At 32.5% G+C, this 13,790-nt stretch overlaps 2 protein-coding genes and 1 non-coding gene across 5 annotated transcripts; 1 reads left to right on the plus strand and 2 right to left on the minus strand.

The window, feature by feature from the left end:
- Positions 1–763: 763 nt before the first annotated feature.
- Positions 764–3,759, minus strand: LOC112527773. 2 transcript variants are annotated; one of them, XM_025138569.1, is made up of 5 exons: positions 3,342–3,759; positions 2,861–2,922; positions 2,399–2,574; positions 1,454–1,562; positions 764–1,205 (listed from the first exon to the last, which is right to left on the minus strand). In XM_025138569.1, exons 1-5 carry the CDS (start codon positions 3,649–3,651, stop codon positions 900–902), a joined length of 963 nt encoding a protein of 320 aa, XP_024994337.1. In that variant the 5' UTR covers positions 3,652–3,759; the 3' UTR covers positions 764–899. The 2 variants fall into 2 exon arrangements, with proteins under 2 accessions (XP_024994337.1, XP_024994338.1); XM_025138570.1 differs by having other exon boundaries at positions 1,090–1,186.
- Positions 3,760–8,126: 4,367 nt separating this feature from the next.
- On the minus strand, positions 8,127–11,179 carry LOC112528024 (protein SPIRAL1-like 2). 2 transcript variants are annotated; one of them, XM_025138910.1, is made up of 3 exons: positions 11,120–11,179; positions 9,515–9,808; positions 8,127–8,405 (listed from the first exon to the last, which is right to left on the minus strand). In XM_025138910.1, the coding sequence occupies exons 2-3, from the start codon at positions 9,773–9,775 to the stop codon at positions 8,316–8,318; spliced, it is 351 nt and encodes a 116-aa protein (XP_024994678.1). In that variant the 5' UTR covers positions 9,776–9,808; positions 11,120–11,179; the 3' UTR covers positions 8,127–8,315. The 2 variants fall into 2 exon arrangements, with proteins under 2 accessions (XP_024994678.1, XP_024994677.1); XM_025138909.1 differs by having other exon boundaries at positions 9,515–9,813.
- A 2,539-nt stretch (positions 11,180–13,718) lies between these two features.
- On the plus strand, positions 13,719–13,790 carry TRNAT-CGU. The gene has a single exon. It is a non-coding gene; the product is annotated as a tRNA-Thr (tRNA).

A 13,790-nucleotide genomic window follows, 5' to 3' on the forward strand; every position in this document is an offset into this window, starting at 1 on the left:
CATTCATCTCTCATTCAATTACTCTAAAACTCTCGGTCTTGCTCGATCTCTTGATTCTTTGCTCTTGGTGTAAATCGAACACATTTGTGGAATCGTTTAAATATGTTGGATTTTAAACTGTCATACAATTTTTTTCATCAATAAACTGTAATTGGAACCGTAACTCTTATTTATTCAAATTGTATTAATATGTAAGGACCAAGTGTAACTTATATCATCGTTAAATGTTCTCTAATAAAACCAGTGAAACTTCAAAATCGTTATTATTCACGGCTCTCGCTGCATTACACGGGTCCACAACTAGTATTTAATCAACGGAGGGGATGCTTGGTTTACGTAATGAAATTCAATGGAATTGAAATCCATCTTGGAATGGAATTTCATCAACCTTTTGGTTCGTATGAATAGGAATGAAAAAGTTGCCACAAAGTGAGATTCAACTCTTTCACTTATGCAAGAAATGATGAAATCACTCTATCAATTCAACCCGTGAACCGAATATTATCAAATAAATTTGTCATTTCATTTCCATCAAATTCCTTTGAATTCCGCAAACCAAACAGCCACAAAGGTTATCATATGTTGTAACTTTCAATCAAATAAGAATAGTTTCTTTTGTTGGTGGGCTATTTTACTGAATCCTGTTCACATATTTTCTTTTGTTTGGTCTTTTAGTTGGCTTTTTGACCATCATCGGCGTGGAGATCATAATCGCTATCAACAAGATTTCTTGCCAAAAGTTCATCAGCCCGAAAACAAACCATTTCAACATATCAACAGTCGTTATGGGGATTTCCATTGATCGAAAACATAAAAACACAAGTAACCTCATAGAAACGTACAACATGATGAACATAATTTCGCAAAAATCCAAAAAAACAAGGACTCGAGACTATGTGCTATTCGTAGTCAAGGTACAGAGTTACCTGCTTGATCATTTCGAATGGCAGTTCCAGTCTCCAGTCCTTTTGTTTGCGGGTAAATGGTCTTCCTTTAGATGAAGGATCTCGGTTTTCTTTCACATCAGCCAACCTCCACATGCAGCTCCCAGATTCTGCTTCCATGGATTCCAGAAAGAACACTCCTTCCTTTTCCACGGATCTAGTATCATCACGTTCTACGTACTTCACTCGCATAGCCATCTCTTTGAAACGTTCTAAATCGTTTGGTATTCTTAGTAGCCGATCTGCACCAGGAGATGATACCTTTCAAGAAAAAAAAAAACCACAACCTTTGTCCATCAATGTGAAGAATTTGACAATATATGCAAGTTATACATGTCTCTACCCTTTAGGGGTAGAGGTCAAGGCTGCGTACATCCTATCCCTCCCAGATCCTGCTTTTGAGCGTGATATACTGGATTTGTTTGGAAATGGTTTGGATGCAAGATATATCATGTAAAATAGGGAATAATTCAAGGGCTTCATTTATGGTAGGCACCATAAATCATTACCTCGAGAGCCAAGTCGCTGGGGATGTCTCCAGACACCCCTGCTTCATCTAGTCTTCTCTTGTATTCCTGGCTGTAACTTTGAATATCCTCCATGCTGGGGCACCCATATCTAATGCACAAACAGAACACGTAGAACACGTAGAATCTTTTTTGTGAGATATAGACTAGAGCCTGATTTGGATCCAATTCTGCTTCATTATCATACGGAACAAACCCCGTATGTCCCACCCGGAGGTAGGGTCTAGGGATAAGATGTAAGCAAACGTGACCTTTATCCCAAAGTGTAGAGCGGTTGTTTCAATTTTAAGGATTACAGTTTTATTATCCCGTCCTACTCTTCGGGGTAAAGATCAAAATCAGCTCTGCGTATATTTCACCCTCCCCAGACTCCACCTTTGGGTGGGATATACTAGGCTTGTTTGGTTTGGCTTAATTTTATTATCTTATCCTTCTACTATCTGATTATATAGAGATTCTTCCTTCATGGTATTAGTATTACCATAGAGTTCATGAAATGTAAAAATATCCTACCAATGCAATGAATGTAAATAAATTGTTGAACCATATAAATACCATTTCCAGTTTTTTTTCATGTGTTTACTGCTGTAAGTCTGATCGATCCTAAACATTTTCAAAGCTGTTGCTATCTGTTGTAACTAGCATATTGATTCATTACATGGGTTAGACATGATTGATCATGACTAGACAAATGCAACCCAAGTTAATAACCGCGATTTAGGATTCCAAGATAACGTAATATATCACTATGGTGACATTAATAAACGAACAAATTAGTAAAAAGCAAATGTTTATACAAGTAAAGGAGAGGAGACTTTGTGCAATTTCAGTATGAAGATAAGATGATTGTAATATTTCAAAGTCATATGAACAAACAGGATGCCAAGCAACCATATGATGAAAATGAGATTGAATAGATAACCTTACTCGTTACAGAGTTTATCGAGTCGCACATAAATGTATCCACGAGGGGAGGTTTTAAAAGCAAAGATTTCTATGCCATCACCAAACTGCAGCAAGACATCTCTAGCTATAGATAGAACTTTCTCACCCCAAGGACAATTTTGCAGGACAACATCACCTCCATCTCCACCATCTCCAATCTATAAATTTATTAAACGTCATCAACTATACATAATGGGTGGAGATAGGGGCAGGTTCCTTTAGGAACCTAAAATTGATTAGGAACCCGAAACCACCCACGTCGGGACATGACATATTCATCAGGAATATGGAAGTTCATGATGAATAGCACTTCTATACTTAATCATCCTGAAGAGGGACACATGGTGTGCTGTCACAGCTCCCGGGTTCCTAATCAATTTTGGGTTCTTGAAAGAACTTTCCTCAGTGGAGATATCACATAAGTTCTCAAATAAGATAAAAGACCTTAGGCTCAGCTTCATCCTCTTCCTCCCATAAGTCGATTGGCTCTACTTCATCCGTGTCAGCTGCAAGATTGCCCATTCATTGGTCAGATAGGATCAAGATGCATAAAGATTTAATCATAATCGTTCGTGAATCATAAATTTTGTAGTTGCTCTAATATACAAGAAGATATGATGGCAGTCTTATTATTCATAAATGAATCTGAGGAGTAAAACACTCGCAGTTGACTCCATAAAAGCCCGTGTTCGAGATATACAAGATGATGCATACCTAAATACAGACACTCTAAAACACACACATATATGCAGCAAAGAATCAACGTCGAACGTCTACACATGATGAAAAAACTAACAGTATAAGCTAAAACTGTGACCGGGACTTTGATCAAACACTTGGAAGGCATGCAAACATAGATAAGAAAACCAAAATAACGAACTGGGATGAAAAAGAAAATAGAGATATTGCAAGTACAGATAATTACATTGAGCTAATTCTTGAGGGTTTTCACCCTCGATATCTTCACAGGAGGAGGCATTGGTGGTGGTGGTGGTGGTGGTGGAGTACCGATGAAGACTTGGAAAGGAAAAATCAAAAGTTGAGGAAAATACAAGAGGAAAACAAAGAGTACGACGAAACCCAAATACCAAAAAAGAAGAAGAAAAACTAGGGTTGGAAAGGGTAAACGAATGTGATTGAAAATGGTGGAATCGATGTTGATTATGATGAGAAGCGTCTCTGCGTATGAACGGTACCAAGTTGCGTAAGCTACGTGCCAATTTGGGGTTCATCATCTGGAATTGCAATCCAAAAAACACAAGATTGAGGGGAAGAAACAACTTTTGCAGCAATTTCTCCTTCGACTCTACCTTGCAGATTCGTATATTGGCGCTGCAATTTTCGCCGCCCAGAAATGAATACGACAAATGATATTATAGTTCTTAGAGTAAATTACATGTTCGGTCCTTGTGGTTTATCTAAAATCAAACTGTATTTCCTTATTTTGAAATAAATACGTAAAACGTCCCTATGGTTTACATTTCGTAACGTTTTGGGTACCTATGATTTACATTTTGTAGTGTCCTAAGTCCCTATCATTAACTCCGTCAAAAACTTCTGTTAAAGATAGTTTGGTCTTTTACCCAGTATTTTTGTCCTTTTTCCCTTTTAAAAATAACTAGAAGAGTACTCGTACAATGCAACAAAACATGTCTCAATTTTAATGTTTTATTTTATTATTTGTCTTTGTCGATATTATAATATAATTTTATTTTTGAATAAAGTATAAATTTGAAGATATCATAAAAATTTGAAAAAAATATATCAATATTAATATCAAATCAACTATCTAAAAGTTTTAATTTTTTATGTAATTTCTTTAATTTTTTTATTATAATTTAATTTAAGTTTAATAACGAAATAATTTATTTTTTATTATAATTTAATTTAAGTTTAATAACGAAATAATTTATTTTTGGTTTAATAATATAACATTTTATAAAGATAATAATTAAGTATTTTGTTAGAACTCAATTATTATCCTAATTATATTTTAGATTTTTTATATTTAAAATGAGATGTTTATTTGCAATTAGTTACACGAATTCAGATATGGAGCTTTAATAAGTTGTACTTACGCATAATCTACTTGCAATATTGAGTTTTAAGTAATATGTATTAATAAACAGTACTTTACGCATAAAAAGTGGTTTTTAAAAGTTTTTGTCAAATGCTTTATAATATAGTATAGATTAGATTACATTATATAGTGGCGGACCTATGATTTTTGTCAAGCAAGTGTACCCATAAGGTGGATCAAAAACATGTAAAATTGTCAGATGTGTTTTTAATCGAATTCCACCATTTCGATAGATTTTTTGAGTTTCTTGGTTGATTTCGAGGGTTTTTTAATCATTTATGTTGTTTCCAAGGGACTTTTGCGGAGTTTTTTTTGTTGATTTCGAGAGACTTTCCTTTTAATTTTTTGACTGAAATTTCTTGTATTTTCTAATAGTACGGAACATCACTAAAAATTTAGTGGATGCACTTTCCATACCCAAAAACGTTACTTGTAATAATAAGCTGGACGGGTGTACGGGGCCTCGCTCTGGGTTTATAAGCATGCCCCTGCTTATATAGAAACTAAGACTTAACGGCATTTTAATGCATATTGCCTTAGGAAAATAATGTTTTAGCATACATATTCTTAACAGACGCATTTAAGTGTTTATAGTTTAAAATATGTTTACTTAAGAATCTAGATTTAAAAAGAAATAAGAAACACATGAAATTTCATCTGTGTCATATCAGTGTCACGTTATTTACCCAACCTTTTAAAAGAAAGTTTACAAAGTTACTAACAACGTCTAAAACTTTAACTACGTCAATTCCCGATAACGTTGTCAAAAACTTGTTACCCATATAGTGGTGATGCAAAATACGAGTGTAAGTATATATTATCATGACCAAAATAAAAAGTGATATATAGGGTATCTTATCATCAAGGATCGGATTTAGATTTGAACGCGTAAAAATGAATTATGATGGAATTTCATGAGGAAATAACAAAATTAGCAAGAAATATTTTCTTGTCAACTGTTCTGAAAAGATTAATTATAAAAGAAGTGTTTTTAACGTATTTTAAAACATTATTACATACGCATACGATGAAATCCCATAAAATACCAATCAACTTTGTGGGATTTCAAAATCCAGAATTTAAACTGTTCAAACAAAATATGGATTAAAATGAAATTCAATTTCAAATCCTTTCAAATTTAATCCAATCATGTAAATCAAACAGTAGCTAAGGTGGCGTTTGTTTTTTAAGAGGTTCTGAAGTCTGAAGTCTGATTTCACTTCTGAATTTTAAGAGGTGGTACTGAAGTCTGAAATCTGAATCAGTCAGACTGTTTGTTTTTACGTCTGAAATCTGAATCAGTCAAGTTTTGGATCTGATAGATTTGGATCGATCTGRGTCATGATTTTACGAGAATATGTGGATCGATCTGGGTCGTGATTGATTTGGAGATCGAATGTCTTGCGAGATAGATTTGGAGGACTAAATATGGAGGTGAGGATGGAGGGGAGAGTCTGGAGGGAACGATTAAGAGGATTTAAGTGATTATGTTATCACTTTTTTTTTCAAAGCAAATTAAGAGCTTTTCAGCTCTTATTTATATAAAAAAACAAACGGTCTGAAAATAAAAACGTCTAACCGGTTCAGACTTAAGAGGCATTAAGTGGTTTTTTTCAAAAAACAAACAAGCTCTAAGTCTCTGTTTGGATTTGAAGGAAAGGAAAAGATTTGAGGGGATTTATTCACTCCACTATTCTGATTCAAATCTCATTTCTTCCCATTATTATTTCCATTATCATTGTTGTTTTTTAACTATATACTAGTTGTATATTCGTGCAATGCGACGGAAGCAATGAATTTTAACGATTTTGAAGTTCCACTGGTTTTATAAGATAAAATTTAACGATGATATAGGTTACACTTGATCTTTACATATTAATACAATTTGAATAAATAAGAGTTGTAGTTCCAATTACAGACTATCGATGAAAAAATTGTATGACAGTTTAAAAGCCAATATATTTAAAGGACTTCACAAATGTGTTCGATTTACACCAAGAGTAAAACCAAGAAACTTGAGTTTTAAGATAAACACTCAAAACCAATAAAGAAAACTACAAATTTACATATCATAAGCCATGAAAAGACAAAAAAAGAATGAGTTTTAGAATGAAATTTCAACTGTTTACCCTCTTTCTTGTCCAGAAACTCAGATTAAGGTTGAATTAATACATGTATATATATATATATATATATATATATTTCAAAAAACCCAAAAATATATTAATTCAGAACATATTATATAGTGCAATTTGGACAGTCTAACCCTAAAATATATAGTATATATATATATATATATATAACTATAAAAGTATAAATCGTAAATATTAAAAATATTTTTTCACAGTATATATAATATATAATAATATAATTAAGTCAAAAACTATTCAATATTGGACTCATTTCGAAGGTATTAAAGAGATGATTATAATGTAGTAACTTGTTAAAATAAAAATGTATTTTTTAAACATGTTTTAATTGATATACGATTATGTATATTAATTTGATAAAGGTTTAAAATGAAACATTTAAAAGTAATGAACGTAAATAACTAATTATAGAGGTATAAAGTGTAAATTTAAAAAAAAATTGTTGTAAGTGGGTGAATATATGTGAGGGGGTGAGTGCATGTGAGGAGAGGAGAGAGGGGTGAAAAAATGAAAAAGTGTATAAAGAGTATCTTGGTCATTTAGTATTTTAAGACTTTAAGACTTTTGCTAAATTTGCTTTATAAGATAGTATAAATATAGATAATATTTATATATGACAAATACAACAAATAAATTCATATATCTTTTTCATCTTTGGTGAAGTTTAAACTCTTAACCTCCAAAAAAGCCAAAGGCTAATCATCGCATTCTTCTTTGATGAATTTTGGTTTCGGGGTTTTGTTTTTCTTGTCATCTTTGCAGGATCCCTTCAGATTTTGACTTGGTTTTGGTTGTGATTTTGATTTATAAAACAAACAAATAATTACAAAAAATAAATAAATTAAATCTCATTCCAAATCTTATAAACCAAATTTGATTTATAAAGAAACTAGAAAAGTACTCGTACAATGTAACGAGATACATCTCAATTTTAATGTTATGTTTTTTTTTATCTTAAATGATGTTATGATACGATTTTATGTGATATTTAGAAAAAAAAACGATAATGTTTTTATTTTTGAATAAAATATAAATATAAAGATATCATAAAAATTTGAAATATATATATTGATATAGTACCAAAACTAACAATTTAAAATTTCTCTTTTTGTATGTAATTTCTTTGATTCATTTTCTTTATTTTTGGTTTAATAATATAATTTTTTTATAAAGATAATAATTAAGTATTTTGTTAGAACTTAAAAGATTATTCTAATTATATTTTGAATTCTTTATATTTAAAATGAGATGTTTATTCTTTATTTGGTTATATTTATCTATAGTTAGTTACACAAGTTCAAACATGGAACTTTAATAAATTGTACTTACATACAATTTACTTGTAATCTTAAATTTTAAGTAATATGCATCAATAAACAATACTTAATGCATAAAAAATGGTTTTTAAGAGTTTTTATCAAATGCTTTATAAAAAAGTATAAATGAAATTCAATTTGATTTCAAATCCTACAAACCAAAACACACAAAAGAATTCCAAATCCTTTTATGAAAGATTGAATTCATACAAAGAAAAACAGGACAAAATGTCACCAAATATATTACATGTCATCATGAAGAAGATTTCCAGAGTTTGCAGAAGAAACATGCATTTATCTTTATGATTACAAGTTCAAACCTCAGATTAAGAGGTGATACCAGAAAAAAAAATTCAGTTGCTGCCACCACCACCGCTGCCAAAGAGATACCCGAGAGAAGATCCACCACCAGGTGCATTATGGACCTTTGTCGAGGGTCGTTCCTGCACCATTGAAAGAATTTAAGATTAGGATCATATGCTATTTCTGTTAAGTCATCTTATATTTGTAAGTCTCAAAAAAGATTTGTATTCGCGTGTTAATTTCTTCTCAAACCATATAAACAGAGCGAGTAATGAAATATGGCCTCATGAAATAACCAAACTAAACGGACCGGAAAACCCCATGCAAAGTGGGGTCTACGCAAGGGAGGATGTATGCCAAGGAGTAATGAGGCTGTTTCCATGTAGACCCCGGCTAAATATGGCTTATGAAATGAGAATGGTAAATGGGCAAATCAAACTGAACAGAAATGACCAAAATGAATAAGATGTTATTTTCTTTGTTAAAGGTTAAAAGTCCAAAATTCACCACACATACAAATTCAAGATAATCTTTCTGGTTATTGAAGAAGTAATTAAAAAAAATGTGATAAAGGAATTCAACATGCAAAGATCTTTGTGTTTTAAAGAATGCGATTAAAATTAATTATATCTAATAAAAATCAGGTGTATATGGGTGTTTGGAAGTGTCGCAAACCTGCAAAACTATTTTTTGATCTTCTCATTTTTAGGTTCAAAATGATCAGATTTGAAGAAGCATGTAAGGAGTTACAGCAAGAAAACTTTCGAGGGTACATGCAAAATTACCACTCTTCTCAACATTAATCAAGTTATTATCTGATTAATAAATTGAAAATACACATCCGAACAGCCTCTATATAGGAGGACCACATGCTAACAAACGTTTGTGCAACATTGCTTGTTACAAATCCTTTACATAGATTGCCAGTTGCTATTGAAGCAAATTGATACGTCATAGCTTTTTGACCGGAAAACCCCGAGTAACAACTAATATAAAGCCTCAGTGTGCAAATCGAAACAAAACTGGGTACAGTAGGTAAATTGATCGATAGAAGCATTTCAACTGATTTTACTTTGGTCTTAACTGAACCAGAATTATATGTAAATTGATATAAGTGTCACTGTGTCACAGAATGATAGTTTTCCATCAAAAAAAGAGTTGTGAATGGATAGAAGTATTTTATCTGATTTTACTTTGGTCTTAATTGAAGCTGCATTACATGAAGCTACAGTTAGACACAGTAACATACCGTAATGAAGTTCCCAGTATTCTGACCATCAGCTCTGAAGTAGTTGTTTGAAGGATTGCTATTTATGCCTGCAGGAACCTGCTTAGCAATATCTACTGGGGGAGAAACGGGATCAGGTTTTGCAGCTGTCACATTGTTTGCTGCTGGGGTTTCACATGGAGCAGCTTGTGTAGCTTTTGGGGCCGGCTTCGGGGCCTCTCCACTCCCAAACAAGTAACCCAAAGAACTCTGACCCCCACCACTGCTCCCTCCTCGATTCATATTTTCACCTTCCCAGCAACCAATAAACTAATACTGCACTGTCAGGGAGAGATAAGAATGTGAATGGATAAGGAATTCGCAGGGAATATATTAGCTGACAAAGAGCCTTACGAACTTTCTCAGTCATAAATCTTTTAAGGGTGTTGCTAAATGAACCCTTTTTGGGTCACATTGTGGCTATTCATCCATTGGAAATGTAAAAAGAAAGAGGTCGATATTGATGTGTGTGAAGTTAAGAGTAGCCATCCTAGTATCAGCAGTCACCGATATTAGGATACCATGATTCACATGTGCATGGTTAGCAACTAAAATCAAGAAAGAACAATGAATAGCTTCAATTTACATAAAAAAACAGGTATGGCTACAAGAAGCAAGTCATGACAAAATATCTAAAACATAGTATGGTAGCAAGAAAGCAAGTCATGACTATATTTAAAGAGTTTAAATATGCTTCATGCATAATTACATGGCTAACACTAATAAGGAACTAAAAAACAGAATGGGTTGGTTCCACATCAAAGAAGACAGAATAAACAAAAAATAGTACCTTCATAAGCAATCAAATGTAACTATCAACATGCTGTAAAACCAATACTATGACTAGCTCCCGTTGTACATATGCACATGGAGTGGGTGCCACTAATGGCAATGAAAAGACAATCGACAGCTTAGATTTACATCAAAAGTTGTGATTGTGTGAACTCCATCAATCTAAAGCACGATAATCAACATAAAAATTTCTAACGAGAAAAAAAAAGTACCAAATCTGCACCACCAACATCCAGATTACACTTAAAATATGATAAATTTGGTTCAAACCACACCCACCTTTACGTTTATAAAGTAAGATACCGTTCCATCAGAAAAAAGATACACAAAAAAACATCTAAATGAATAGCTGCCTGGTGACAGAATAGTGCCTGATGAGCTTTAGTTACTCGCCCATCACAAGTGGTTGATGCAAGCCGAGCACACAAATACCAAACATTGTTCCAAATCCAAGCATATATACCACACAAACATGAACATTGTACCTATTCTGTCAAGATCTAGAACTTGTAAAGACAAACTAAACATTTTGAGATCGAAAACGACATCTAACTTGCTCCTATATCTCAATTCAATCACAGTTATCAAACAATCTTAAGAACAGAGTAATCTAATTGCATGATGCACTAATGAAGAAACAATCAATACAGATGACTAATAATCATTACTCAATCACGTCAGACGAACAGTGAACAAAATATTAGATCGAACAAGAAATCGAAATGTAAAATGAATAGATATAGATCGTAATCTTGCATAGAAGAAGAGATCTAGGGTTTAAGGATGTTGGTTTACCTTGGTGATTTGGGGAAGAGATCTGCGTTTGAAAGGGTTGAGAGCAGCAACAGCTTTATAGCAGAAATAGGGAACGTTTTAATGTTTAAAATTCGAATTACTTTTTGCCAGCTTCCTCCAGATATTTTTGTTGCAAAAAGGGACCGGATTCCACAATTTTTTTATATTAAAAAGTTTAACTTATATGATATTAAACCATAGTTTTATAAAAAATGTTTGGATTAGCTTATAACGATACTAAACTGCAATAATGAAAGAACTGGTTAATGTGGTAAAATAATGAAAGAAGTCTGAAAAAAGCCGATGGACTTTTATATTTTGAACGATTAAGTATGTAAACATTTTGTGAACCAAAAAAAATACTTACATCTATAAAATGAAACAAATGTATCAAAAAAGTATTTACATTAAAAAAAAAATTACTAATAAAAATTATTTTAATTAAAAATAAACTAGCATTTCTTCAGTAACAACATATCATTCGGTTTAAAATACGTATATTACTGGATGATTTAAGATAGAAAAAAAAAATCCAATGAAAATTGATATCATCATCTTAAGTACGAAAACCAAATGTATGTAGAAAAATAGTATGCAAATCATAGACGGACCTAGAGGGGTGGTTAGGTGGCACGTGCCACCGTATTGTTTCTCCATGGTAAGGTAAAAAAATTTAGGTTCGTGAAAGGTGCAACCGTTTTATTCTACAATGTGCAACCGTTCTATATGATGCCACCGTATCAAAAAAGTCTTGGGTTCGTCTCGCAAACGTTTTATCATCATCCTCACCATGTCAAAACCTTTTGTTCGTAAAGCTTGTATTAGTCAAACAAAAATACCGTATAAATATTTTGAAATTCAACAACCAAAAACTCCAACGCTACATGGATAAAACACAAGACGAACAAGAAAACGACGCCACTCATATATCCTTAAGCCATTTATCCTTGTGTTTGAATTTCAACACTGATGATCTGGACTTAATAGAAAAGTAACTGTTTTTTGGAAATCTTGTAGGTCTCAATTGATGAAGAAATCGACCATGGTATATGTAATCGATCTTCGTGTGTATATACAAAGCTAGAAACATCAACGAATACGGAACCCGAATGAAGAAATCGTTGTTTTGCAATAGCTTTGGGAATATTTTTATTTTATTTCTAACGTGAATCCGGATGAGATGGGTCGTCTTCATACGGGTTAAAATGTTCTTAATTGTAGTTTTTTTACATTAGAATGTTGTACAAGACAATTGGATAATTAATTAGTTAGAAGATCAAAATTGGTTCACATGGTGTGTAACATATGTGGGTTTTTATAAAGGTGAACATTTGTGGGTCTGGACTCTGGAATGGGCTCGGGTCGGGCTTAACTTATTTTTTTTATCCAACGGGCCTAATATTGTAAACCCGATTTTTTTTTCGGGCTTGACAACTTGTCATTGCTCGTCGTATAAACGAGTCGAGCTTGCCCACGGGCTACGAGCCTAAAAAGTGTAACTCTTATAAATCTATAAACTTACTCACTAACAATTAATTAACAAATGTGGAACTAAAAAGTAAAGGAAAAACCCGTTGAAATTAAAATTTTAAGCAACTAAAATGACACATGGATCTCAACAAGTGGAGAAATAAATGAAAAACAAAATTCAAACTTCCATAAAATCAATAATGCATTCCTAATTTTTTTTTATGTATAACATTAATATTCACATTTCTATGACTCCATCATGCTACTGTCAATTTCAGATATCTCAAGTTTTGATCAATAACCTCCATAATTCTTCAATAGTCAAACAGTCACCACCTAAAAAGTATTAGAAATAACTTAATCAGTAGTTATAGTAGAAAAAATTACAAACTAAACGAAAAAGAACGTAAACGGGTTGAGCGGACTTGTTCATATTTATTTTTACATTGCTCATGTCCGCCCGTTAATTTTAACGAACAAACGCGGGTCTGTCCATTTTCTCGATAATCATTGTCCAAACTCGCATTTTTTAACGGGCCGGATGGGTCAGGTCTAACGGGTCGTCCCGCCCATAAACAACTCTAGTTTTTACTTTGTTTTTTGCTCTTTTTATAAATATAATCTTTTTATTTTTAGTTGAAAATAAACGAAATAAATAATACCAAAAAAACATACAATAATTTTATAAATAGTAAACGTGACTTGAGATCACGTGAGACCAATGATTTTTCATGAGACCCCTAAGACCAATTTTCATCTCTTAGGTTAAATCTACAATTTGAACATTCATAATCACAAAATTGTCACGAGACTTCTCAAAAATCACAAAAATGTCACCGTGCAACTTTAGACTATTAGATCATTAACTTATAAAGTTGATCAATGAACATAAATTGATCTTACAGGTCTCACGAAAAACATTTGATCTCACGTAAACCCAACTCTAGTAGACCTTTTTTTTTTGTCTTCTTGTAGACACTATAATCAGGTTTTTAAATATAGATTCTTAAACTAAAAATCAAAATAGAATATATATTTATTTTGATAGAATTTATCAATTACTTATTTATTATTATCGAAAATTCTGATATATAAAATAATCTAAGATGTAAAGCAAAGAGCATCTGATGCCTCCGTAGCATAGTGGTAGTGCGTTCGCTTCGTAAGCGAAAGGTCGCGAGTTCGATCCTCGCCGGGGGCT

Source organism: Cynara cardunculus, assembly GCF_001531365.2.
Source record: "Cynara cardunculus var. scolymus isolate 2C chromosome LG 15, CcrdV1, whole genome shotgun sequence".
Taxonomy (NCBI): Eukaryota; Viridiplantae; Streptophyta; class Magnoliopsida; order Asterales; family Asteraceae; genus Cynara; species Cynara cardunculus.